Below are 21,404 nucleotides of genomic sequence, written 5' to 3' on the forward strand. Positions count from 1 at the left end.
CCTGGAGCCGTCCTCCCATAGCGCGCTCAACGCCGTTACACAGTTAGAGCAAGGGTTCAGTTCCTCCATGCGTACGAAAAAAGCACACTCAGCACGAATGCGATTTGTGCGATCGAGGGCATATCTCGTTATACATTGCAAACGTGGTTGAGCAAGAAAGACAAGAACCTCGCAGTTCTTGGCAACAAAAACTGTTTCACACTTGACGGCCAAGGCAGGCCAGTGATCATGCCATTTGGCACAGACCTCTTACATTTCATGAAAGAGATGGGACAAGACAGTCATTTGCTAACAACTGCGCATATGCTGACTTGGAACAAGAATTATTACCCCTATGGATTGAAGACTACTACAAAGCCAATCGACGCCAGAGCAAGTATATAAATCAGTCTTGGGCTTGTGTCGGCAATTTGCGCACCGTCATGGGCTTGCCCAGTGTGTGATTTATTATTCGTAGCTGAAGCGCGTGGAGCTCGAGCTTATTCAGATGACCTTTGCAACCTCTTTTGGCCATGTATGGTGCGCATCCGCTGCGTGACATTGTCGAAATCGACGAAACAGCTGTCTACTATGACATGCCACCCATCCCGTCGCACGTGGGCTGAGGACGGCGACGACTCAAGGTTGACTCGACCGAATAGCAATCTGACGACCTCACTGCTGTCATGGGAGGTTGCGCGGATGATGTGTCGTGTTGTTTGATCCATTATGAAACCTTCGTTCATAGGATCAAAGCTAACGATTGTCGTAGTGTTGCGGTGTACTCCAGGTGGTGTAATCAGTTTGAAGAATTACTGACTCTCCCATCTTTACTAGGTCCAGGAAAATGCCTGGATGGACGGCTCAGTGTGGGAGATATATCTCAAGGAGCTATTGAAGCTTGAGCGGATTGGACGCTCTGTTTGCTCGTGGACAATCTTGCCATCCACGTGTAGTCGACATCGTACAAACTTGTGAACGAAGAATTGTTTGGCATTTTGGAGCTGTTGCCCCCATACTCACCAGCGCTTGCCAACTCTTGACGTTGGGTTTATGCGACTACAGGTAACGACGGAATAAGTTATTGTTCACTGACATTCAACATGTTTTGTCTTCCACAAATACTCATGCATGTTGACATATAAACCAGGAACTCAAAGGCAAGAAAATATTCATGTTACGGGCATATTCATTAGGCCTTCAGTGATTGTAGCTGTCAATCTTGACAGTCTTGTGTCTGTGGCGCATGATTTGGGTTCGTCTGAACCATTTTCGAAATATTTGTAGTTTCAGAAGTATTGTAGTATTTGTTGCTGGTCGTCGTTGTCGTGCCTGAGTTTGAAGTGTTCTCTTTTCTACCAATTATCGTGGAAATGGTAGTTCAATTCGGCAACAGCTTGAATAGAAATACTGTCATTTCTCGTTGAAGGTAATCTTATTGCCTAATCAAATTTCAAGATATTTCTCTAGTACCAATTGGGACATTTTTCCGTCGCTCACTGTATTGAACGCGAGATTACGTGCGTTGTGACTTTTAGAGGAACCTGTCGTGTCTGTAGCCGAAAAGAGAAGAAAAATGGTTGAACGAACCATCAAGGGTTGGGCCTCCAACAGTGTGGATGCGGTAAAGTAGTCGTTCGAGAAGGCAATTCCTCGTATTTTTCAGTTGTGTTGTGAAACTGGAAATTTGCCTTCATATTTTTGAATACAATGTAAGGATGAATGTATGCGCATCACACTATATATAAATAAAAATGAAGTCACACTATCCTGATGGGGATCTCATGCTAATCCTTCATCCCTCAAATGCAATGTGCTACTTTGACAAGGTCAGCTAATCTTTCGCTAGGTACCCTAATCACCACGCCAAATGTCGCGGAGGTATTTCGGGCTGTCTGTGCTTGCAAATAAGGATTCTGGTCATTTCAATTTGGCAAAGGGTTCGGTCCCCGCCCGTCCTGGTCAATAATAAACATTGCATATTTTCTACATTTTGTTTGCCAATCAGTGGCCCCATGACAGAATTAGATGAGTACCTTTATCAATGAAACATTTTCACTCACTGATGATTGGTGCAATTTATGCATACAAACATCAATATATTCGCGGGGACAACGCTTGCGAGTATTTCCCAGCTCACTATACTCACCAATCGTCCCACCAGCTCTACCTTGGTTTCAGTCACCTGGACGCAGGCGTCTGCGCGAATACACACCAATTAGCATTCTACACCACCCCGCAGTGATTTGCGTTGCTGAAATCGTGATTCTATTGACGCTCGCAACGCGGTCAGGCCGACAATTGCTTATGACGCGGTCTGTCTACTCAAAGAATAAAACGACCTGGCTACCTGCTCGACATCCCTGCTGTCATTGTCGCAATCAGCAACACACGAATCTACTACGACAAGCTGTGTGCGCTTGGTTCAGTCATCTCACACTTCCTCGCCGCTATCACTACATGGCACGAATGTTTGGCAGGTCCCGAGGGAGTCTCAGCGACATCTTATGCATTTGATTTGCGAAATCCACGACCGGTGGATGTCCAGAACACTAAATTGCTCCGAGCCAATATGGGCATTATCTACTGTTGTGTTTGTTTACCACCGTGGCTCGCCATTGCAGGGTGTGTTTGGGCTCATCGCACAGTCGACGGCATGAACAGGCAAAAACACTTGTACAGCGGAATAAACGAGCGCGTTGTAAGAGGTTTCGGGGCTTCTGAGGCTTGTCTGGAGAATCATCTCCGCCTTTCGAACTTTCGCACCAGCTGTCTCAGCTCGCAGAGTAGCACTTTGACCTGCACTTGCATGACGCTTTCTTCATCAGGTTCTAGCTTGGAAGGTCGTTAAACCGAATTATCGTCATCGTGACGTCTTTTGCAATGCCAGATGCACTCACTGAAGCTGCAGTGCTTGACATGATCATGCATGAGAAGCGCTCTTGAGCCTTCTTTCCGTTGAAGTTGGGCCGGTCATGGTCGTCGAGCGACGCCAGGTTCTTAGCAACGGAGTCCAACACATCCATGATCGTGTCTCGGCAAGCAAGAAAGGATTTCTTGGCGATTACTTGTTTCAACAAAATGACGCGTAGTCCGCAGTAAACTAACGGCGTTTACTGGGTATAGACATTGTGAACCCGGAAATGAGAGGATTTCAATTCTTTCCGACCTCCTTGGGCACGAAAAACGTATTAGGTGTCGAACATTTACTTACGTGTTTCAACAGTGAAGTTGAGACCATTGTGGAATGTGGGAGATGAGCTGAGTGGACTTTTTCACAATTCTCGTTCAATCCACCCGGGTTTTGCCGCTTGTATGATATTACTTTGGATGTCTCCACACCTCAGTGATGCTTGTTCATAACGAGTAACATTGGATGTTGCTTGGCATCACCAACACTTGCCCATGGAACGCTTCATCGCTAAACGCATGGAGAATCTCATGAATGGGATGAGAAGTGCATGAAACATAGAAAGGAGCGAAGGTACGAATGACCCTAAGTAGAAGGCATAAATAAGGATGATCGGAGGGAGAAACCCATCCACCAGATTAGCCCAACTGAAGAACAAAGTCACGACATCCTAAGTACTGACGGTGCTAATCGTTGCAACGAACTATTACATCAGGAAAAAGCCACTAGAAGGCATAAACAATTCCAACTCTCGCGACGACAACCGATGCCAGTACTTGGCATGCCCGGTTGGGTCACATCAGCCTCAAGCACAGGGTGAAAACGAGGCAATACACGACTGGCATTGAGCTTACCAGCTGCAAGCACCAGTTTTGCTCGAGTTGTGTCACCGGAAAACAATCGCGTCAACCGTTTCCACTACGTTTATTGTCGCCTACCGATGAACTCTTTGCTCTCGTTCATTCGGACCTTTATGGACCGATGCGTCATCCTGCACTTAGTGGTCGTACACGTTATTTCATTGCGTTCACCGATAATTTTTCGCGCTGTGGCTATGACTACTTCTTTCAGCAATACTCGAATGCACCCCAGAGTTTCAAAGTTTTCGTTGCATATTGCCACACGCAATTCAACAGACCAGTGTGTTGTCCAGCATATCTTCATCGTTGCCCTCGTGTAAATTCACTTACCGACGACACTACCGATGAGGACTCTCAAGATGCCAAGTGTCAACGCATTCTCGCCGCCTTCGCCATTTTTATCAACTGGTCTGTCAACTACATTCCGTCAATCCCATACTTCGTCTGAACGCGACAAATGGATTAAAGCCACCTATCCCGACTATGAATCCCTCGCGCAACACGGTACCTGGACTCTTTGCGCACCCCCACTGGTTGAAAGCCCATTGGACGCCGTTTACACTCTCCAAGAAATACGCCGCCGATAATTCTCTTTCCCGTTGCAAAGCCCATCTCGTTGTTCAAGGTTTCACACAAATTGCTGGTATTGACTATACGGACTTCTTTGCGCCGGTCATTCGCACTTCAAGCATCCGATTCCTCCTTGTTTTGGCCACCTATTACTTCTTGGACGTATACCACATGGACGTTCGAACAGCATTTTTTAATGGTACTCTCCAAGAAACGCTCTACATGCGCCAACCGCCTGGATGCTTTAAGCCTGGCCAAGAACACCTCGTTTGCCGCCTCAACAAAAGCATTTACGGCCTTATGCAATCTTCGCGTGAATGGAACTCCGCCCTCGATTCGTACTTTCGTTCTCAAGGCTTTACACCACTCGAAACGGACCCATGCATCTATTTTCAACAGTCGACCGAAGGTTTGGTTTTGGTGGGTATATATGTTGGCGATTTCATTCTTCTCTCTAGAGCAGTCCCCTGCTGGAAATAACCAAGTGCGAACTTTCTGCCCGCTTCACCACGAAGGATCTTGGTCCCTTGATGAATTTGAAGTTACACGTCTTGACGATGGTACCATTCATTTGCACCAACACAAGTGTGTCTCGGATATATTTGCTAAACACGGATATTCTAATTGTAACCCAATCTTAACGCCTCAAGACACTGGTCATGCTGCCGCTCCCACCTCCTCCGCTGTCTCTACCGATCATTTGGCTTAACGCAAAGTAGCGGGTGAACTACTCTACCTCACCACGACCACGGTGCCCGACATAGCGTACACTGTGACATTGCTCTCAAGACATGTCAACGATCCAGCTCTCAATCATCACCAAATCGCCAAGCGAGTCCAACGCTTCTTGAAAGGAAATCAAGACTTTGCCCTACTACAAGGAGTCCTCCGACGAAGCCTTTACGCTCGAACGATGCGTTAATGCCGACTACGCCAACGACAAGACCACTCGCCGTTCAATGTCTGGCTACTTCCTATTCCTCAATGGGTGTCCGGTCAGATGGAAATACAAGCTTCAAAACATCGTCGCTCACTCGACTTCCGAAGCCGAGTACATGTCCATGTCCTACGGTTTGCAAGAAGTTCTATGGATCAAGTCAATCCTTGAAGAACTCGAGCTCCCAATCAAGTCGCCGAACCTCGTGTACGAAGGCAACCAGAGCTCCATCAAAATGGCTGAACGCCCAGCTCTCCACCAATGCTCGAAACACATCGACTTGCGCCACCACTTCATTCGTGACCTCGTCAAGCAACGTACCATAAAGATTCAGTACTACGAATCCAACTCGATGCTTGCCGATATACTTATAAAAGCCTTGCCCCCCCACGACCCAAGTTCGAAGAGCACAAGGCGCCAATTGTCACCTCTATCTCCTCATGCAACAACCAAGAACGTCACGATTGGAGGGGAGTGTTAAGACATCGGCGTGAAATATTTGAACCACAAATCAAACACATATCGCCTTAAGGCCACGTCATACATAATCTGCTCATTCTGCACGTTACATGAGCCTTGCGCAAGCGAAAGCTAATGGAAGCCATTTCGTCCTAGCGTTGCCTAATGTAGAATTTCCAGAAAGCGATCATTCTCGTAGTCTAGCTTACACTCGGCTTAATCGGTCACTTTCCAATTTACACTCATTTACTTTGGCCATCGAACTCGACTTGGCGTCCTGCTAGCTTCTGCAGGCGCAACCTGAGAGGGGCATTGGCATAAGCTTGTGGCCGCGTTTCGAGCCTGGTCGTCCCAAGAGTCTAGCAGACCTTCGTCAAGCAAGTGCGAACATCTCTGGAAGATTTCACGACGATTCCAAGAGATATCGCTGGCAAAAATCCTCCAAATACACAAGACGGCTCTAGTCCATTAAAATCGACCTAACTATCAAAATGCACAGAGGTCAATATCAATCCAAGCCGAAGCGAAGCACCAAGAAACAACCACAACAATCAAAATGCTCGCTACAAGTCATGCGCCTGTCGGGCAGCAAGAAGGAAGCCACCTTGACAATGTCATGGACTTCTTTCAATCCCTGGCATCAAGCAGCATGAAAATAACATTTTGGTTGGATAAAATTGGGTTAATTTGGACGAATCATGGAGTGTTATTCAAACCGTCTCAACAGGATAGTGTGGAGTGCATCTAAGGTTTTTGGCCAATCAAATCGCACTATGTCAACATCGTTATTGTCCCCGGTTTTGTATTCTTTAGAGGAATTTTATCCGGAGGCTTCCTCCAAAGATCTCATTGTTGGAAGCGATGTGGCGGTTCATGGTGGCGACGGCGGCGGTGGCCGCCGCGGCGGACCAAGGCAAGCAATGCCCTGGCTCTCCGAATCAATGCAGTCTCCACGGAAGCTGTATGATCAACCGCCACGGCGAGTACATCTGCAACTGCCAGTGGGGCTACACGGGTTACGATTGCTCGCAGAGTACGTTGGCTGCGTCCAGCAACACCTTCGTCCACGAGGTGGTCACAGGAAGGTTGTAGAGATGTGCCCGCATGGGTTTGACCCGGTAGACAGTGGCAACCAACAAGACAAGATCCTGCGCGTGTCGATCATGCAACTCCCTGCAACGTCGTCGATTTTGATCCAGTTTCATGGCCACGTCGTCGAGTTGGACGCGTTTGCGTCGGCGCACCTCACCGTCGACGTCTGCGCGCAAGTATTTCGCCGGTTTCGCAACCTCGGCGATCTCGTACGTTTGCATGTCCTGCAATTCGCTCCCACGTCTTCCTTCGAAATGACCGTCGTGTCCTAGTCGTGTGCCGCCGTCCCACTCGCGTCCGACACGTCGTCGTCGTCGGCTCCCATCGCTGAATTCGACCTCACACTGAAATCGTTTCCCGTGTACCCAGTCATGAACAACCTGTTTTACCACGAAGGCAACCCACCGAGCACCGATTTCTCGTGCACGCCGTCGTCTGCGTGCCGCTTCACGAGCATCACCGACTCGAACGTGAAGGCGTACCTGCCTTGCTCCAACCATGGTCTGTGCAACGTCGTGTCGGGCTTGTGTGCTTGCGAACCGGGCTACCACGGCGCGAACTGCGGCTCCAACACCGATGCTGGTGAGCGAGACTTCCCAACTACTGGCCCAACCGAAACGGCATGGCGTAGGCAACATGCTGGACGGGCTAGCCACGGGTCCTTTCTTTTCGGGCAACTTGCTGCGCTTGTCTGCCATGCGTAGCCCGTCCAGCGCGTTCGACATTATCCACGCGGACGCGGGAGGCGCTCCGATCTTCACCATGGACGGCGTTGGGCACACGACGCTGCATGGCGCCGACGCTTCGCTGAGCGTGCCAATGCTGGTCACGACGCAGTTGGACGTCCAGCGCGGCGGCAAAGTACGCATCTCGCATGCCGACGTGAAGCTCGCCGACTCGAGACTGGTTCTGTCGACCACATCGAGCGCGTTGGTCCTGCCGTTGGTCGACCTCGACGTTGCCGCGACGACTGAGTCGGTCGACTTGATTTCGGCCCGCGTCGCCGGCACGACTGTGTTTCAAGTGTCTAGCGATGGCAGGACGAGTGTCGGCAGCGAGTTGAGCGTCGGCCGCGACGTGGGAATCGGAGGGCACTTGGTTGTGGCCCAAGCGAGTCGTCTGCAGGGACCACTCGTCGTGCACGATATAGCGCTTGTCAAGAAGCACACGACCCTCGAAGATGGGCTTGCCGTCCACGGGCCGTCCGTGCTCCGTTCGCCAAACGTGGGTTCCGTCGAAATCGGTAGCACTGCGACGCACGACGTGCTGGCGGTGACCGTCGAAAGCGGCGCGTCCGGTTCGTGCATGGCATGCCGCAGCGCAGACTCGGTACGATTCGTTTTTGAAATGTATATCGCTCTGGTCGTGGTGATGGCGACCTCGACCGACGGCGTGTGCATGTGCGGTGGCGAGTGTGTTGACGCGCCATGGATTCGCGTGCAGGCGCTCTTGTTTGACGTGGCTGCGTCCGGTGCGACGACGATCCATCAAGGCGGCGTGCGTGTGGAATCGGGCGGCGTGCACGTCGAAGCCGGCGGGCAAACGATTGCGTCGGGGGGACTCACGATTCGATCTGGCGGACTCGCGGTGGAAGGTATCGTCGGCGGCATCGTCGGTGGCACATGGATTGACGACGCGATTGCGTGCAGGTGGCACTGTGACCATCCACGACACTCTGTCGCTGCATCAAGGGATCGCAGTCACATCCACCGACCCGCTGCGGTACAGTCGTTGCCGGCCACGTTGGTGTGTAGATGGACATGTCGAGGCTGACGGGTCGCGCTAGATCGCCGCTGCGCGGTCAAGCGAGCCATCCCCACTTTGCCGGCACGGTTCTTGCGCTGGACGCACCGGTACGACTCGGATGTTGTCCGCGCGATCGCGATCGCTTTTGTACGCACTTGGTTGTACGTAGGCAAACGCGACGACGCCGTTTGATTTTGTCCGAGCGGGCGACGTGTGGCGCGTGCGCAGCGACGGGTCGATGTGGCTCCAGGGCGGGTTGACCGCCGATGGACCGATCGCGTCGGCGACGGGGCCGCTGATTGCGTCGCATCAAGCGTTGTTTCGACCGCGGACGCTCCAGATGCAGCCGACGCTCACGATTCCGTGCACGCACAGCTACGTCCATATCACGGACGACGGCGAGTCGGTGCGTCGGGACGACCCGTTATGGTATGGCATATGGATCGTGCAGTGTGGTTGTAGACGCCCCATGCGACGCAAACGATTGCCGTCGACGGCGCGGCATACGGCCAGCTCCTCATCATCCAGAACAGCGACCCGGACGGGCTCAAGAGCTTAAAGATCCCGCCGTACTCGTCGGCGCTGTTTGTGTTTGACGGGCAGGCGTGGCAGACGCTCACCGCGACCGAATTCGACACAACAAGGCTGCAACACGTCCAGGAGCTGACGGCCGCGGGCAACCTCAACATTGGCGCGTACCAGTTTGCGGCGCATTCGATTCAGGTCGTGGTTGTTCCGCGGCGGGCATCGCGAATGGCTCACGCCGCGTCGTCGTAGGTGGGTGGCCAGCCGTCGAACCGCGTCGCGGTGTACGGCAAGGGCGGCGTCCTGACATCGGATGCGTCGCTCGCGTTCGACGCAGCAACGTCGACGCTGCACGTGCACCAGCTCCACGTCGATCAAGTCGTCGGCAAAATCGACATGACCAACAGGTGGGCGTCCTCGTGCGTGTGATACGGCGTGTTGAAGCGGGTCTGGTAGCGAGCTCCGCGGCGTCGACATCATCGGCGGGTACATCCGCGGGATTAACATGAGCGCGCTGCTGCTCGAAGTGGCGGGCGACATGTACGTCGAGTCGAATGCGTACGTCGGTGGCGGCCTCGTCGTCGACGGGCAAGTCATGGGCTCCGGCTCGTACGTGGACTCATCGGACGCGCGGTTCAAGACCAACGTGACGGCACTGTCGGCCGCGCTGGCTAGAGTCAAGCAGCTGCGCGGCGTACGTTGTCGCGAGCGATGCCGCCACGATCACCGGTGGCTCTAGGTCGAGTACAATTACGACCGGGATGCATTTCCACGCAAGGGGTTCTCGGGCCGCCGCGAAATCGGCTTTGTGGCCCAAGAAGTCGACGACGTGCTGCCCGAGGTCGTCACGACCGACTCGGACGGGTTCAAGTACGTGGCATACTCGCGCATTGTGCCCGTCGTTGTCGAAGGTATGCTCGCCAACAACAGTGCATGGTGCTGTGGTTTGCTGGAAGTGGGCCGCGTTTTTGCGAGGGCGGCTGGTTGTAGCCCGCGGAGATCGTGGTCGCCGACGATGTGGTCGCGGCGAGCTGGTCCCGGACTCCCTGTGTGCATTTGGAATGACCGTGGCGTTGTCGTAGCTGTCAAGTCGCAAGCGTCGCAAGTCGACGCGCTTGAAAGCCAAGTCGCAGCGTTGCAAGCTCAAGTCGATCGACTCGAAGCCGCGCTGGCGACTGTCCTCGCCTCTACCACATCCACCTAACTCGCTGCTCCTGCCATCGCCAGTCTCGATGAAAGACCTGCATGGTCGCCACGACCCGTCGCGAGTTGCAGCCTGAGCATGCGGCGACAGTTGCTATTGTATATGCAACCCACGAATCCCGTTTTGCGACTATATGTTGTCCTGCATCGCCGCGGCGCGGCTGGCCAACGAGGTCGGTCCATTGTGTCGTGTACAAGTGGCCATGGCGAGGGCCGTAAGGCCAAGGCAAGTCGCGGTGCAGAGAATGGGGTGGGATGGGATGGTCGAGAACGATCTGAAGCAACATCCATAGACGAGATTGGTGGCATTGCAACATTGGAACCTAACGACGACAACTGGCAGCGGCTTGAGGCGGTCGGTCGGTCCCTTGGACTTGCGCCGAGCGAATAAATGAATAGGGTACACAACGGGGGGGCGGCGGCAGATGATCGGCTCAGATGAAAGCCCACCCGGAGCGTTCCCACGCCGAATCGCGCGTGGCGGTCTTGGACTTGTCCTGTGGAGATGTGGCTTGCGCCGCTGTGCTGGTCGAGGCGACAGGGCCGGTTGTCTCGCGGATGGACAGTGTCGGGAAGGTGGCGACCTTGACGAGGCTCAGCATGATGTACGAGGGTCGATGGAGATGGAAGAATGCCGCCGCCGGTGGCGGGAGCGGCACCGTTGCATGCGGCAATTCCATCGACCAATCATTGTGCAGGCATTGGAACTTCAAGTCGGGCCACGTCACGTGCGTCACGGCAGTATTGGGGAAATCCACCAATCAAGTCAACGATCAACGCCATGGGAAGATGCCTCGACAAATCGTTTTTGGGGTACATGTCGAGCCCAATTTCGACGAACATGGAGGGGTAGAGGAAGCCGTACAGACAACTCTTGGGAAAATTCCTCGTATGGATGGACTTGCGGGGATGTCGAAACGTCCAATCATATACGGCCAACCTGTTTTTGTGTTTTTGCAAATGTACGACATTGTAACATTTGAGAAAATGGCATCTTCTTGAAATTTTTGCAGATTTTGACTGGTCCTTTTCCAAAAATTGGCAACTTTTCTTGACAATTGTATTCAACTTTGTAGCAGACGGCGTTTGATTTCGGAAATATCAGGAGGAAACATTCAATTTTTCTCCAACTTTTTCAAACGAGGGACGCAGGCTTCACAAGGACGGTGGGGGGAAGCCACCCGCCAACGGCTTGGCCGCGGGGGCTGACAGTCTGTGGAGCAGCAGTGAGTTGGCTGGCAGACAGTTGAAGGGGACGCCGTTCTATAGCCCAACGACACACTTTCGCGGTGTCGAATCAGTGCTGGCAACCGCAGCCATGATGGATGGACCCCTCCCTACACTTTTCCAACCACACCCACCTCCTGGAAACCGGCCGATCGCACGAGTCGCTGCACGCAATATCTCCACATCATCCCTCTGCGCATGCATTGCCCGGTAAATCCCCAGTGACCTCGCGTCGTCAGTGTAGATAGAATTCCAATGCACCTCACATGCTTCGGGCAGCTCAAGTGCCGGATATATCCGGATGTCGTGACCTTTGACATGCGCTACATCGGCGACCGTCGTCGATGGGTACACACTGCGCCAGAGAGCGCAGCGGGTGCTGTCAGGACTGGCGTAACTTACACTAGGCTAGGCGGGCCACTGTGCATTCCCGCCACGAGCCCACCGCCACGAGTGCTGCTCGCACCATGTTCTGTGCTGCTGAGTCGTCCACGTCGACGCCGCCCGCAGCGCTGCACGTGTTGAGCTCGCCATGTCTCGTCCAAACCATCTTCGCGTGTCAACCTGGTCGAGCCTTCCATGCATGGTACGCTGTCCTTTCAATGGCGGTTGGTGGCCGCGTCGATTCGCTGTGGCGATCATGGATCGAATCCGTCGATGTTGACAGGTGCGCGCGTAGGACGGACGGCGACGCTGCGGCCGCCGCTGGTCACGTCGCTCTGTGTACCCTTCACCCGAGCGTGACGTATTCGAAACGCGCGGTCGACTGTGCGGCCAGGCACGGGCATGCGTCAACTGTGTTGTGGCTGGTCTCCCATCGACTTGGTGTGGTGTCGTATCAAACATGGGATGTCGCGGCAAAAGGTGGCCATGTCCAGCCATTCGACGCAGTTTGACTCATCATGGCTCCCTCTGCAGGTGGACATCTCGGAACGCTTCAGGTGCTGCATGCGCATCTCCCCGACCGCGGCGGGTCCGCGAATGCGCTGGACTGGGCCGCGGCGTTTGGTCATGAATCCACCGTCCGATGGCTCCTCGAAACGTACCCGCAGGTACAACTCAATGCCGCCATCTCCCTGCGCATACAACCATCGCTCCAACGACCTGTCCATTGCGTATTATATCTAGACAATAGCGACAGCATTCGCCATGAACGAGGCATGCAGACGTGGCCACGCGGCAGTTGTACAGCTCCTGCACGACAGCGGACGCGTCGAGAGCTGCTCGACGTCGGCCATGAACAGCGCCGCAACGAACGGGCACCTCGAGATCGTTCGATACTTGCATCTGAATCGCATCGAAGGGTGCACGACGGACGCGATGGACGGCGCGGCAGCGAACGGCCACCTCGACGTTGTGCAATTCCTTTCGTCGAATCGGTACAGAGTGACCTCCGCAACGACCGACAACGGCGCTGCGTAGGACGGAAGGCTGCACGTCATCTGCACTCCAACGCGCTGCCTCCAACGGGCATCTAGCCGTCGTCCGCTACCTCCGCCGCCTCGGCGACCCAGCGTGCTGGGCCATCCATTTGGACCCCGTTGCCGGGAATGGCCATCTCGACGTCGTGCAGACTTTGCTTGAAGCAGGGCCGTGCCGCGCGACGACGGCCGCGATGGACGTCGCCGCAGCAAATGGCCACTTGGACGTCGTGCAATTCCTCCATGTGCAGCGATTCGAAGGATGCACGACGGCGGCGCTCGACATGGCCGCGACGAATGGCCACTTGGACGTGGTTGCATTCTTGCATGAGCATCGGGTCCGTCCCATGCGGCTCGTTCCAAGTGTTCACTCATTCCTGCGAGTAGACCGAAGGCGGTACCGTCCGAGCGATGAATGGCGCGGCGCAGCACGGCCATTTGGCCATTGTCCAGTTCCTGCACATGCATCGGTACATGAATCCTTGCGTGGTGCGCCTTGACGTGTGCGAACGATCCAGGTCGGAGGGGTGTACGACCGCCGCCATGGACGGCGCGGCTTCCCACGGCCACTTGCATGTCGTGCAGTGGTTGCACTGCAACCGGTACGGGCTACGGCGGCGGCCGCGCACTAATCAACGGCGGGTTGAAGTAGACATGAAGGGGGAACGACGCGGGCGATGGACTATGCGTCGCTGCACGGCCACTTGGACGTCGTGCGATGGGTGCAAGCAAATCGGTACGACGCTTCGTATCGACGATTGTCGCGATGGTTCGTGGAGTTTGACCGAGCATTTGTAGGCCAGACATGGGCTGCACAACGTGGGCCATGGACTGGGCGGCGGCCAACGGCCAAGTGGACCTCCTCGACTTCCTCCATCGACACCGACAGGAGGGCTGCACCACGCAAGCCACGGAGTGGGCGGTGGCGAACCGACATGACAACGTCCTCGAGTGGCTCGCGGCGCATGGGTATTGCGTGTAGTTGAATCGACGTGTGTGTGTGGCTGAACCGATCGTGGGGTTTCCGTGCGTCACGGCCGCGCCAGTGACTCTCGCAGGTCGTAGCAGCCATCCAACCACGAGAGACGTGCGGTCCGAATCGCTCAGACACGGACCACATTAACGTACGACGGACCGCGTGTTGGGAAATGGGTCGTCGAGGGGTTTCCTGGCCATCCGCCGCCTGCAGCTCGATCGACAAGGCCCATTGTCGATTCAAGGCGGCGGCCTCTCCTTCGAAACGCAGCGGGTCGAGGATCGTTCCTTCATGGATGCCGCGCGCGTCGTCAGGGAAGCGGCGGCCCACCCACACGACGCGTTGCTTTAGATCGAGATGCCGGTGCCCGACGCGCTTCGAGATGGCCGAGCGGGCACCCTTCAGCGTCATGTGCATCTGTTTTAAATCGACAGCGAACGTCCCATGCATCGCCGCGCTGTCCCTGTGCAACACGTCCATCATGATGTCTAGAGAGACTCGACGATGCGGTCGCGTAGTTGGCGCTGTCCAGAGCTGGGCCACGTCATGGCGTCGATTTCCATGCACCATGGCGGCGGCACATCTTGCCCGAGTTTCTCGTTCTGGCCACTTCATGGGCTGCGTCGTTGCTGGGCAACGAGGTGGCGATTATGGAGACGAGGCCGAGCAACAACGAGCCACGTTTGAGTTGCAACTGGAGCAGCGGCATCGACGGGAATGGTCCCGCATGGAGAATCGACGGAACGACGACGTGTTGTACACACCCATGACATATTACGTTTAGTCGACGACGAGGAAGCCGCGGGCTCAGTCGACCCTTGCCGGCGGCATGCCCTTCTGTAGCTCGAGCAGCAAGAACCCGAGGCTCAAGTCTGCTTGGTTCGGGGCCAACGAAGGGTTGGAGTAGTCGTGATGCATCGTCGTTCCGAGCAAATGTCCCCCGACCACGGCGCTTCCCGACGCTTTGGCGCGCTTCAACAACGTCGGCGTGGCCGTTGTCGATCCACTCTTCTTCCGCTTCTTGGTCGAGGACGCCGCCGAGATGTACTGATGCTTGTGGGTTTGCTGGATGTGGAACTCGGACAGTTTGGTTTGCTCGTCATGGACTGCTTGCCGGAACGCCGCTTCAAGTTGATCGAGCTGTTCCTGGCGGCGCTTGGACTTCTCCGCCGACATGCTCGCGATCGACATGACGTTGCACGTGTATCGGCACATCCCTAGCACACCCGACGTTTTGTCAAACTTCTTGCTCAACCGCATCGGCGTGCAGTTGAGCTTTTCGCTGAGCCACTTGCGCAGCGGGATCCCGTTGGGGACGTCCGGCAGGAGGCCCGCTTTAAAGTCATCCGACAGCCGTGTGGCGAACGCGACTTCAGCGTCGCTCCACGGACCGCACCGCTGTTGCATGCCGCCGCCACTCGGCTTCCCCACAGGCGACAGCTCTTCCACGCCCTTCACGCTCATCTTGCTTGTGCTTGCGCCGCCGACAAGAATAGAAAACTGCAGCGTCAAAACACGGGGTCTATACGGCGACAGACGACGAAAGAATGGATCATCTCATGCACCAATTACCTTGGTGTTTGTATGAACAAATAAAACGTCTTCAAGGGCTTAAAACGTCACCTCCGTTAAAGCGTTAAACTCTAATTCACCCCAGCCACGGGGGGAGGGAGAGAGGGACGTTTTTCCGCGCGCGGAGGCGCTAAACACGTTCAACCGAACGACCCCGCTCCTGCAATAAAATAAAACGATCCGAACACAATAAAACTCAATGTTGAAGGGGGAAATCTCTTCCGCTTTGTATGCGGACGGCGGGCCGTGAAGAAAACCTCCATTTTCCCAGCTCAACCTTTTTTACTTGCTATTTGTATACATTGCCGTCGCCCCACGCACACCAGGGCAAGATTTTTGCCGACGAAAGATTGAACCTGGGTTCAACGTTCAACTTGCATTAAATTGCATACAAAAATTTAGTTCATAAAATAAAACTGCCCCCACGTCAAGGTTGACCAGCCTGCACGCTGGCGGATGCACGCCGCTGCCGCCGTTGATGGCCGCGTTCGTGCTGCGGCCCGCCGGCACGGCTTGCAACCTTTGATGAAGTCGTAGACGAAAGGCGTACAAGAAAGCATGGCAAAGCAGCAGGCCACCGAAGTAGCGTGACCTCCGCGCAGCAAGGACGTTGCGCGGATTTGCCGAGCCCGCTGACTCTAGCGTGAAGAGGGAGAGCTGTGTTGGAGAGGCTGTAGAATGCAGCACGCGTGCAAGATTGTCCATTCATCTCGACGTCGTGACGATCAAGATGGCCTTGTGATGGTCGCGCGACTCAATCGAGTGCACACCGTGGCGTTCGCGCTTGTTGTCGCGTTCGGCGTTTCGAACACGTTTTTTCATCTGGCATGTCCGAATACCTGGAATGGATATTGTACATCGGCGATTTGTTCATTCCTTCGAGCACGCGGATTACTGAAACGTAGCACGAGAGTTTATAAAACATATATCAGACAGACTGTCGGGTATTTGTTTCGTTAATAGGAACGCGGCGATTCCGCGCGGCGGGCTTGGGAACATGGACTGGTTGAAGAAGAAGACGAAGGAAGTGACGTCCAAGGTGGCGAAGATGCAAAATGATCATAAGATCAAAGGGCAGACATTTTCGGGCACAGGATATTCGATGCAGGCACCGTCGGCCGCACCGCCTCCAGCAACCTGCTTGCCAGCTCGACCCACGTCTGCCGTGGACCCGACCGTGTCGGAGGAAGAGCGAATGCTTCGACGACAACAGCAAGTACACTCTTCATGACATCGTCGCATGGTCTATTGAGCGATGCACTCGAGTAGGCGGAAGCGGCGGCAAAGCGTGGCGCGCCTGCCCCCAAGAAACGAATGACCAACGGCGGCGACGCATCCAATGCGCGACCGGACCATGTCGTTGACGACGACTCGACGACGTCGGAAGCGTATGAACAAGCAAAAGCTCTGGAACAAATGCACATTGCCGCTGCAGGATTCAACCCGTACGTTTCAAGCGTCCCATCGCACGTGACGTCACGGCCGTCCGCTTGAAATGTAGGTATGAGCCCACGATCAGCTCATCAACGGCTGCGCGCGCCGCTGCCACGACTGCTCAGTCTGCGCCATCACCTGCACGGGACCCTTCGTCATCCCTCGCTCGTCCTCCTCTTCCGTCGACACACTCCCTTCCTCCCGCCACCGCCGCCACGATATGCAAGATTCTTCAAAACATCTTGGACAATCCAGACGACGACAAATTCCACAAGCTTCGCGTGTCCAACGGCGCGATCCAAGCCAAGATTGCGTCGGTGCCGGAAGCCGTCGCATTTCTCCATGACATTGGTTTTGACGCGGTTGTGTTGGACGACAACGAAGAGTACTTTGTCTTGAATGCTACACGAACATCGACGGATGCATTGGTAGCGGCCGTGGCGCGGCTGCAGCCCACGACTTCCTAAACGGGTTAATCCATGTGACTTGGATGTACACTGGCATGGAACTGCAGGTACAGCTGGGCCAGGGCCGATAGGGACGTGTGAATGGGTCAACCAGGGTTGAGATTAAGAAATATGGGTCGCGATTGGCAGCGTCGTTGAGGCTGAAGGATGTGACCACGTTGGTAGATCGAGTAGCATTTCCCTGGTGCTCATGGCGACTGCAGCGTCGACGGAGGGGCCACTGGTGCCAATTTGCCAACCCGCGCGTGCGATCGTTGGGAATACTTGTCTGTGATCGCTCGTGTTTTCTCCGGATCAGTCAACAGCACTTGGTACTCGGCGTTGTGGATCTTGTACAGATGCGTCGCACACTCCACGATTTGAACAGCGTTGTACTTGGTGTAGTAGTGCAGCGTGGGCGTCTGCGAACAAAGAAGTTTCGTTAGTGTAACCTGATGGAGGCAGCTTACCCAAGGGCTCTTCTCCTCCGTGACGAGTCGAGTCATATATACGACGGATGCGGCGAGAATCGAAGGCGGGTACGTGATCGTAATAGAATAGTCCACGGCCGCAAGCTCCATCAAGTACTGCATGCATCAACCATGGAATTAGAAATGGATGGAAGAGATAGGTGAGGGGGCTGTACATGTGCGAAATGCCGCTGAACGTCGGATGTGCAGCCTGCAAGAATGAACCGCTCCAGGAAATGGTACACATTGGTGCCGCTGATCTTGTACTCGAGCGCTTCCAGCACAGTTGCTTCCATCGCCAGCATTTCTTCGTTCGTGTATGTGTGGTCACTGATGTAGATGAAATCTTCGATGCTGGGGGCAACGACTTCTTGGTACTTGCACGCGAGCATCATACATGCGCATCCAAGGAGCTGCAGCTTTCCGCGCGCCAATCGCATCGTGGACAAGCATCTGTCAACGAGGTGAATCGCCAAGTGCAACGTGTGCGGTACGAGCTTGTATTCTTCGCCAACTTCGACGAGCCAATCGACAAGGATGCCCCTCATGCGACAATTAATGTCACTTTTGACACCATCTTTCACATCGGACAGAAAGTCGTTTTGAACGCGGTATTTGTGTTCGTGAGAGCGATGGTACTTGTCAATCTCGCGGGCCATCGCATCGTCTTCCTTGGAATCGATCATGCCCACTTGCGCGACGTACACTTCCACATCATACTCCGAACCTACGTATCATATTTCACCACAATTCCACGGAAGAGTGGCATACTTAATGCATTCGTGCGCACATCGAACATGCGTTGTCGGTCTCGGAGGTCTTTTGTCTGAAATTCAAATGACTTCTGTCGTGAGAGTGTCGCGGATCTCCTCGAGACGACTCCTGAGGCAGCGTCGAGGACAGGAGCATCCTGGTGAATTTTTTTCTTCTTTGGCGACACGACGCCGACTGGAGCATCGTGATCTTCCTGGCTCGGGGATGTGGACTGGGTGCTGGACTCGGAGGTTTGCGACTGCGTTAATTGAGGGGCACCGGCGCCTTTGACATTGAGTCGTGTGGACATCCGCGTGGACGGCGCGGACGCTTTGTGTGTATTACTGATGTCTTCTAAAGCTCCTCGTTTCCTCTTACGATCTGTGGGATTGTTGTGCATCATCCTTGGGGCGGAAGCTCGCAGCGGAGGATAAGGCGGCGGCGGCGCGGGCAGGCCTGTATCGGCTGGTGGCAATTGGGGACTGCCAACTTGAGCGCGAAGGTCCACCGTATTTTTATTGTTGCATTTCAAATTTTACACAATAGAATACAATACCCCAGTACAAATATCTCGCGTATCACAACAAGTATTAAAATTCCATTTTGCAAATCAACCAATGAAACAACTTCAATTCAAATTCGATGATTTTGATTGGTTGAACGGCAAACTAAACTCAGCCGCATAATAGCGAATTTAACCGGATGCGATCTTTCACAACCCAACGGGCGCGTACCATGACCGACGCCGCAGTACCGCTCATCGAGCCCGGTGTGGACAGCAATGGAATCAAGACTGGGGACTGGAAAGCTTCAATCTTTGGCTGCTGTGACACGTTTGTGCCCAATGGTAACAACTTGTCATCCTCCACGGTTCTCTTGACACACGATAACCTGTAGCCCTGATGACATTCGTGTGTCCGTGTGTGACGCTATCTCAAGTCCTGGCGCGCCTTGGGTCGTTGAAATACACAACTGCCCTCATGACGACGTACGCCCTCGCAGTATTCTTCGTTGTAGCTGGCTGGTTGAACCGTCGGTGGATCAATGGGATCGCGGCCGTTCTCGCAATTGGCCTTGTCATTTTCAAGTGGAACTTGCGCATGAACATCCGTAGGATGTTTGCAATCCCTGGTGCGTGGTGGGAAGATGCTCTGTGCACCGTCTTTTGTAGCTGCTGCTCGTTGGCTCAAATCGCGACCCACGTCGAAAGTTACAACCCTGGAGCGTGCTCGTTCGAGGCCAAGGCGACGCTCCAAGGCTATCGTCTTTAATCCTGTACCAATCGCCATGTCGTTGCAATCGTGACCGTGTGCCTTCTCCGCCGTGACCAAGCATACGTATTGGGGACCGTTCTCGGTTTTTGATTTCGCTCACGCTTCAAGACCGGAGCAGGTAGTTCTTAAAGTCAACGAATCCTTTTGTGTGTATATCTTTTTTCAAGAGTGTTGTACGCTTTACATTTTTCACAGGTTAAAGGCGTTCGTTCGCCGTAGATTACATTGCATATTCAAGAATGATGGTGACGATGGGGTTTTATTCGTTCGATGGTATGGTAAACTCGAGAGTGTTGTTCATTTTATGCTTATTGTCATACAATGTATCCAGGCAAAGTTGCCTTGGCGTCGAAGGTACACGAGTTGGGGGTGTAGCTTTCGACGTGGGTTGCGATTTGGGCGATGGAGCAGACGCCGCAGAAGAGGACAGTGCATGCATCTTCCGGAATCGAGCCTGGAATTTGAAAGAGGAGGCGAACCTTCGTGCGCATGTACCACATGTAACCGAAGTACACAAAACCAACGATGACGGCAAGCACACGGAGCGCCGTCGAGTGGACTCCCATTGCGACGAGGAAGAAGACGTACGAGGCAAACGTCACTATCAGCGCTGTAAGGTAGCTGGCAAAGCCCACACGGGCAGCGACTTGGGCAACAGACACACATGGACAGACGACAGCCATGAGGGCTAGACAGGCAGGCGGTGAGGAAATGCTAGACCGCAGGACGTACTGTTCGGTACGAGGGTGTCGAAGCATCCAAAGAGGGAAACCTTCCACTTGTACGTCGTGAGCCCATTGTCATCCATGCCGCCATCACTCGGTTTCTCCAGGAGGTTCTGGCTCGACATGGCACGTTCTCAAGTAAGATCCGCGTGCCGACGATCCGGATAAAACGACGGTTTCAAATCCAACAAAGTCCGGTTACACTTATGTTCTTGTAGTCCTTTTCCTCCTACCAATGTCAACGAGTTGCTACGTTATCCTAGTCATGTGCACACGATGCCATTCCAGGCTGCTGCCATGCCTACAGCCATTCGCTGTGTGACCATGCGTGGCTGGCTTCACCTCGAAGCGGTGTCAACCGCAACCATAGCGGTAGGTAGCTCGTTGGCAGACGCATGGCGTCGTTGCTGAGGGAAGAGAGAATGCTGCAATCCTTAGAGCGGATGTCCGATGCAAAGTCAACGAGATGTTTGGTGAGTTTCACGCCATGCATTCGACACGGTGGTGCTGACGCCGCGACATTTACGACAAGATGGCGGCTGAATGATGGAAACGCATCGTCATGGAGGGCCCTACCAACCAATCGTGCCAAGGTCCCATCGGTGTGTGAATTTGTTGCCTTGCCGACTGCACGGTCGTTTGTGCAACGAACTTGGTTGACGTCCCTGTCGCCTTGAGCCGAGATGGCGAGATGAAACAAGCCAAACGGTAGGGTGAACCAATCCTGCACGTTCGTCCCAGATACGACGAGTCACAGTCGCCTCCTTTGCGATGAATGCGAAGATGGTCCAGAAGCAGAACAACGTATCGCATTGGGCTGACGA

General features: G+C 54.2%; 7 protein-coding genes across 8 annotated transcripts; 4 read left to right on the plus strand and 3 right to left on the minus strand.

Annotated features, from left to right (window-relative positions):
* Positions 1–6,577: 6,577 nt before the first annotated feature.
* On the plus strand, positions 6,578–10,415 carry H310_14167 (hypothetical protein; the record flags this gene model as incomplete). The annotated part of the gene is made up of 13 exons (XM_008881965.1): positions 6,578–6,749; positions 6,809–7,017; positions 7,081–7,390; positions 7,440–8,137; positions 8,252–8,402; positions 8,458–8,530; positions 8,595–8,661; positions 8,724–8,960; positions 9,017–9,277; positions 9,332–9,486; positions 9,536–9,773; positions 9,819–9,990; positions 10,162–10,415. 13 exons carry the CDS (start codon positions 6,578–6,580, stop codon positions 10,281–10,283), a joined length of 2,865 nt encoding a protein of 954 aa, XP_008880187.1. The 3' UTR covers positions 10,284–10,415.
* A 1,457-nt stretch (positions 10,416–11,872) lies between these two features.
* On the plus strand, positions 11,873–14,371 carry H310_14168. Of its 2 annotated transcripts, XM_008881966.1 has the most exons (10): positions 11,873–12,095; positions 12,189–12,373; positions 12,428–12,561; positions 12,638–12,888; positions 12,932–13,268; positions 13,318–13,400; positions 13,449–13,532; positions 13,583–13,666; positions 13,729–13,899; positions 13,989–14,371. In XM_008881966.1, exons 1-10 carry the CDS (start codon positions 11,977–11,979, stop codon positions 13,993–13,995), a joined length of 1,455 nt encoding a protein of 484 aa, XP_008880188.1. In that variant the 5' UTR covers positions 11,873–11,976; the 3' UTR covers positions 13,996–14,371. The 2 variants fall into 2 exon arrangements, with proteins under 2 accessions (XP_008880188.1, XP_008880189.1); XM_008881967.1 differs by having other exon boundaries at positions 13,729–14,371.
* Positions 14,372–14,643: 272 nt separating this feature from the next.
* H310_14169 (hypothetical protein) lies at positions 14,644–15,393 on the minus strand. The gene has a single exon (XM_008881968.1). It carries the CDS (start codon positions 15,368–15,370, stop codon positions 14,714–14,716), a length of 657 nt encoding a protein of 218 aa, XP_008880190.1. The 5' UTR covers positions 15,371–15,393; the 3' UTR covers positions 14,644–14,713.
* Positions 15,394–15,893: 500 nt separating this feature from the next.
* Positions 15,894–17,407, plus strand: H310_14170 (hypothetical protein). The gene is made up of 3 exons (XM_008881969.1): positions 15,894–16,694; positions 16,748–16,923; positions 16,980–17,407. The coding sequence occupies exons 1-3, from the start codon at positions 16,476–16,478 to the stop codon at positions 17,377–17,379; spliced, it is 795 nt and encodes a 264-aa protein (XP_008880191.1). The 5' UTR covers positions 15,894–16,475; the 3' UTR covers positions 17,380–17,407.
* A 22-nt stretch (positions 17,408–17,429) lies between these two features.
* On the minus strand, positions 17,430–19,078 carry H310_14171 (hypothetical protein). The gene is made up of 4 exons (XM_008881970.1): positions 18,600–19,078; positions 18,005–18,555; positions 17,829–17,945; positions 17,430–17,780 (listed from the first exon to the last, which is right to left on the minus strand). Exons 1-4 carry the CDS (start codon positions 18,982–18,984, stop codon positions 17,568–17,570), a joined length of 1,266 nt encoding a protein of 421 aa, XP_008880192.1. The 5' UTR covers positions 18,985–19,078; the 3' UTR covers positions 17,430–17,567.
* Positions 19,079–19,285: 207 nt separating this feature from the next.
* H310_14172 (hypothetical protein) lies at positions 19,286–20,008 on the plus strand. Its single transcript, XM_008881971.1, has 2 exons — positions 19,286–19,428; positions 19,479–20,008. The coding sequence occupies exons 1-2, from the start codon at positions 19,317–19,319 to the stop codon at positions 19,850–19,852; spliced, it is 486 nt and encodes a 161-aa protein (XP_008880193.1). The 5' UTR covers positions 19,286–19,316; the 3' UTR covers positions 19,853–20,008.
* Positions 20,009–20,111: 103 nt separating this feature from the next.
* On the minus strand, positions 20,112–20,737 carry H310_14173 (hypothetical protein). The gene is made up of 2 exons (XM_008881972.1): positions 20,588–20,737; positions 20,112–20,543 (listed from the first exon to the last, which is right to left on the minus strand). Exons 1-2 carry the CDS (start codon positions 20,703–20,705, stop codon positions 20,170–20,172), a joined length of 492 nt encoding a protein of 163 aa, XP_008880194.1. The 5' UTR covers positions 20,706–20,737; the 3' UTR covers positions 20,112–20,169.
* Positions 20,738–21,404: the final 667 nt, after the last annotated feature.

This window comes from Aphanomyces invadans (assembly GCF_000520115.1).
Source record: "Aphanomyces invadans strain NJM9701 unplaced genomic scaffold supercont1.62, whole genome shotgun sequence".
In the NCBI taxonomy this organism is placed as follows: Eukaryota; Oomycota; class Saprolegniomycetes; order Saprolegniales; family Verrucalvaceae; genus Aphanomyces; species Aphanomyces invadans.

Bases quoted from the DNA above. Each gene is read 5' to 3' on its own strand.
- H310_14168 (XM_008881967.1), top strand. From the start codon at position 11,977: ATGTTCTGTGCTGCTGAGTCGTCCACGTCGACGCCGCCCGCAGCGCTG. The intron at 12,889-12,931 runs GTACAGAGTGAC...GGCGCTGCGTAG, and splicing joins CAATTCCTTTCGTCGAATCG to GACGGAAGGCTGCACGTCAT. The intron at 13,401-13,448 runs GTACATGAATCC...CGAACGATCCAG, and splicing joins CAGTTCCTGCACATGCATCG to GTCGGAGGGGTGTACGACCG.
- H310_14169 (XM_008881968.1), bottom strand. From the start codon at position 15,370: ATGAGCGTGAAGGGCGTGGAAGAGCTGTCGCCTGTGGGGAAGCCGAGT.
- H310_14170 (XM_008881969.1), top strand. From the start codon at position 16,476: ATGGACTGGTTGAAGAAGAAGACGAAGGAAGTGACGTCCAAGGTGGCG. The intron at 16,695-16,747 runs GTACACTCTTCA...GCACTCGAGTAG, and splicing joins TGCTTCGACGACAACAGCAA to GCGGAAGCGGCGGCAAAGCG. The intron at 16,924-16,979 runs GTACGTTTCAAG...CTTGAAATGTAG, and splicing joins GCCGCTGCAGGATTCAACCC to GTATGAGCCCACGATCAGCT.
- H310_14171 (XM_008881970.1), bottom strand. From the start codon at position 18,984: ATGATGCACAACAATCCCACAGATCGTAAGAGGAAACGAGGAGCTTTA. The intron at 17,946-18,004 runs GTACAGCCCCCT...TGATGCATGCAG, and splicing joins TTCAGCGGCATTTCGCACAT to TACTTGATGGAGCTTGCGGC. The intron at 17,781-17,828 runs GTAAGCTGCCTC...CTTTGTTCGCAG, and splicing joins CGGAGGAGAAGAGCCCTTGG to ACGCCCACGCTGCACTACTA.
- H310_14172 (XM_008881971.1), top strand. From the start codon at position 19,317: ATGACCGACGCCGCAGTACCGCTCATCGAGCCCGGTGTGGACAGCAAT. The intron at 19,429-19,478 runs GTAACAACTTGT...GATAACCTGTAG, and splicing joins TGACACGTTTGTGCCCAATG to CCCTGATGACATTCGTGTGT.
- H310_14173 (XM_008881972.1), bottom strand. From the start codon at position 20,705: ATGTCGAGCCAGAACCTCCTGGAGAAACCGAGTGATGGCGGCATGGAT. The intron at 20,544-20,587 runs GTACGTCCTGCG...CTGCCTGTCTAG, and splicing joins CGACACCCTCGTACCGAACA to CCCTCATGGCTGTCGTCTGT.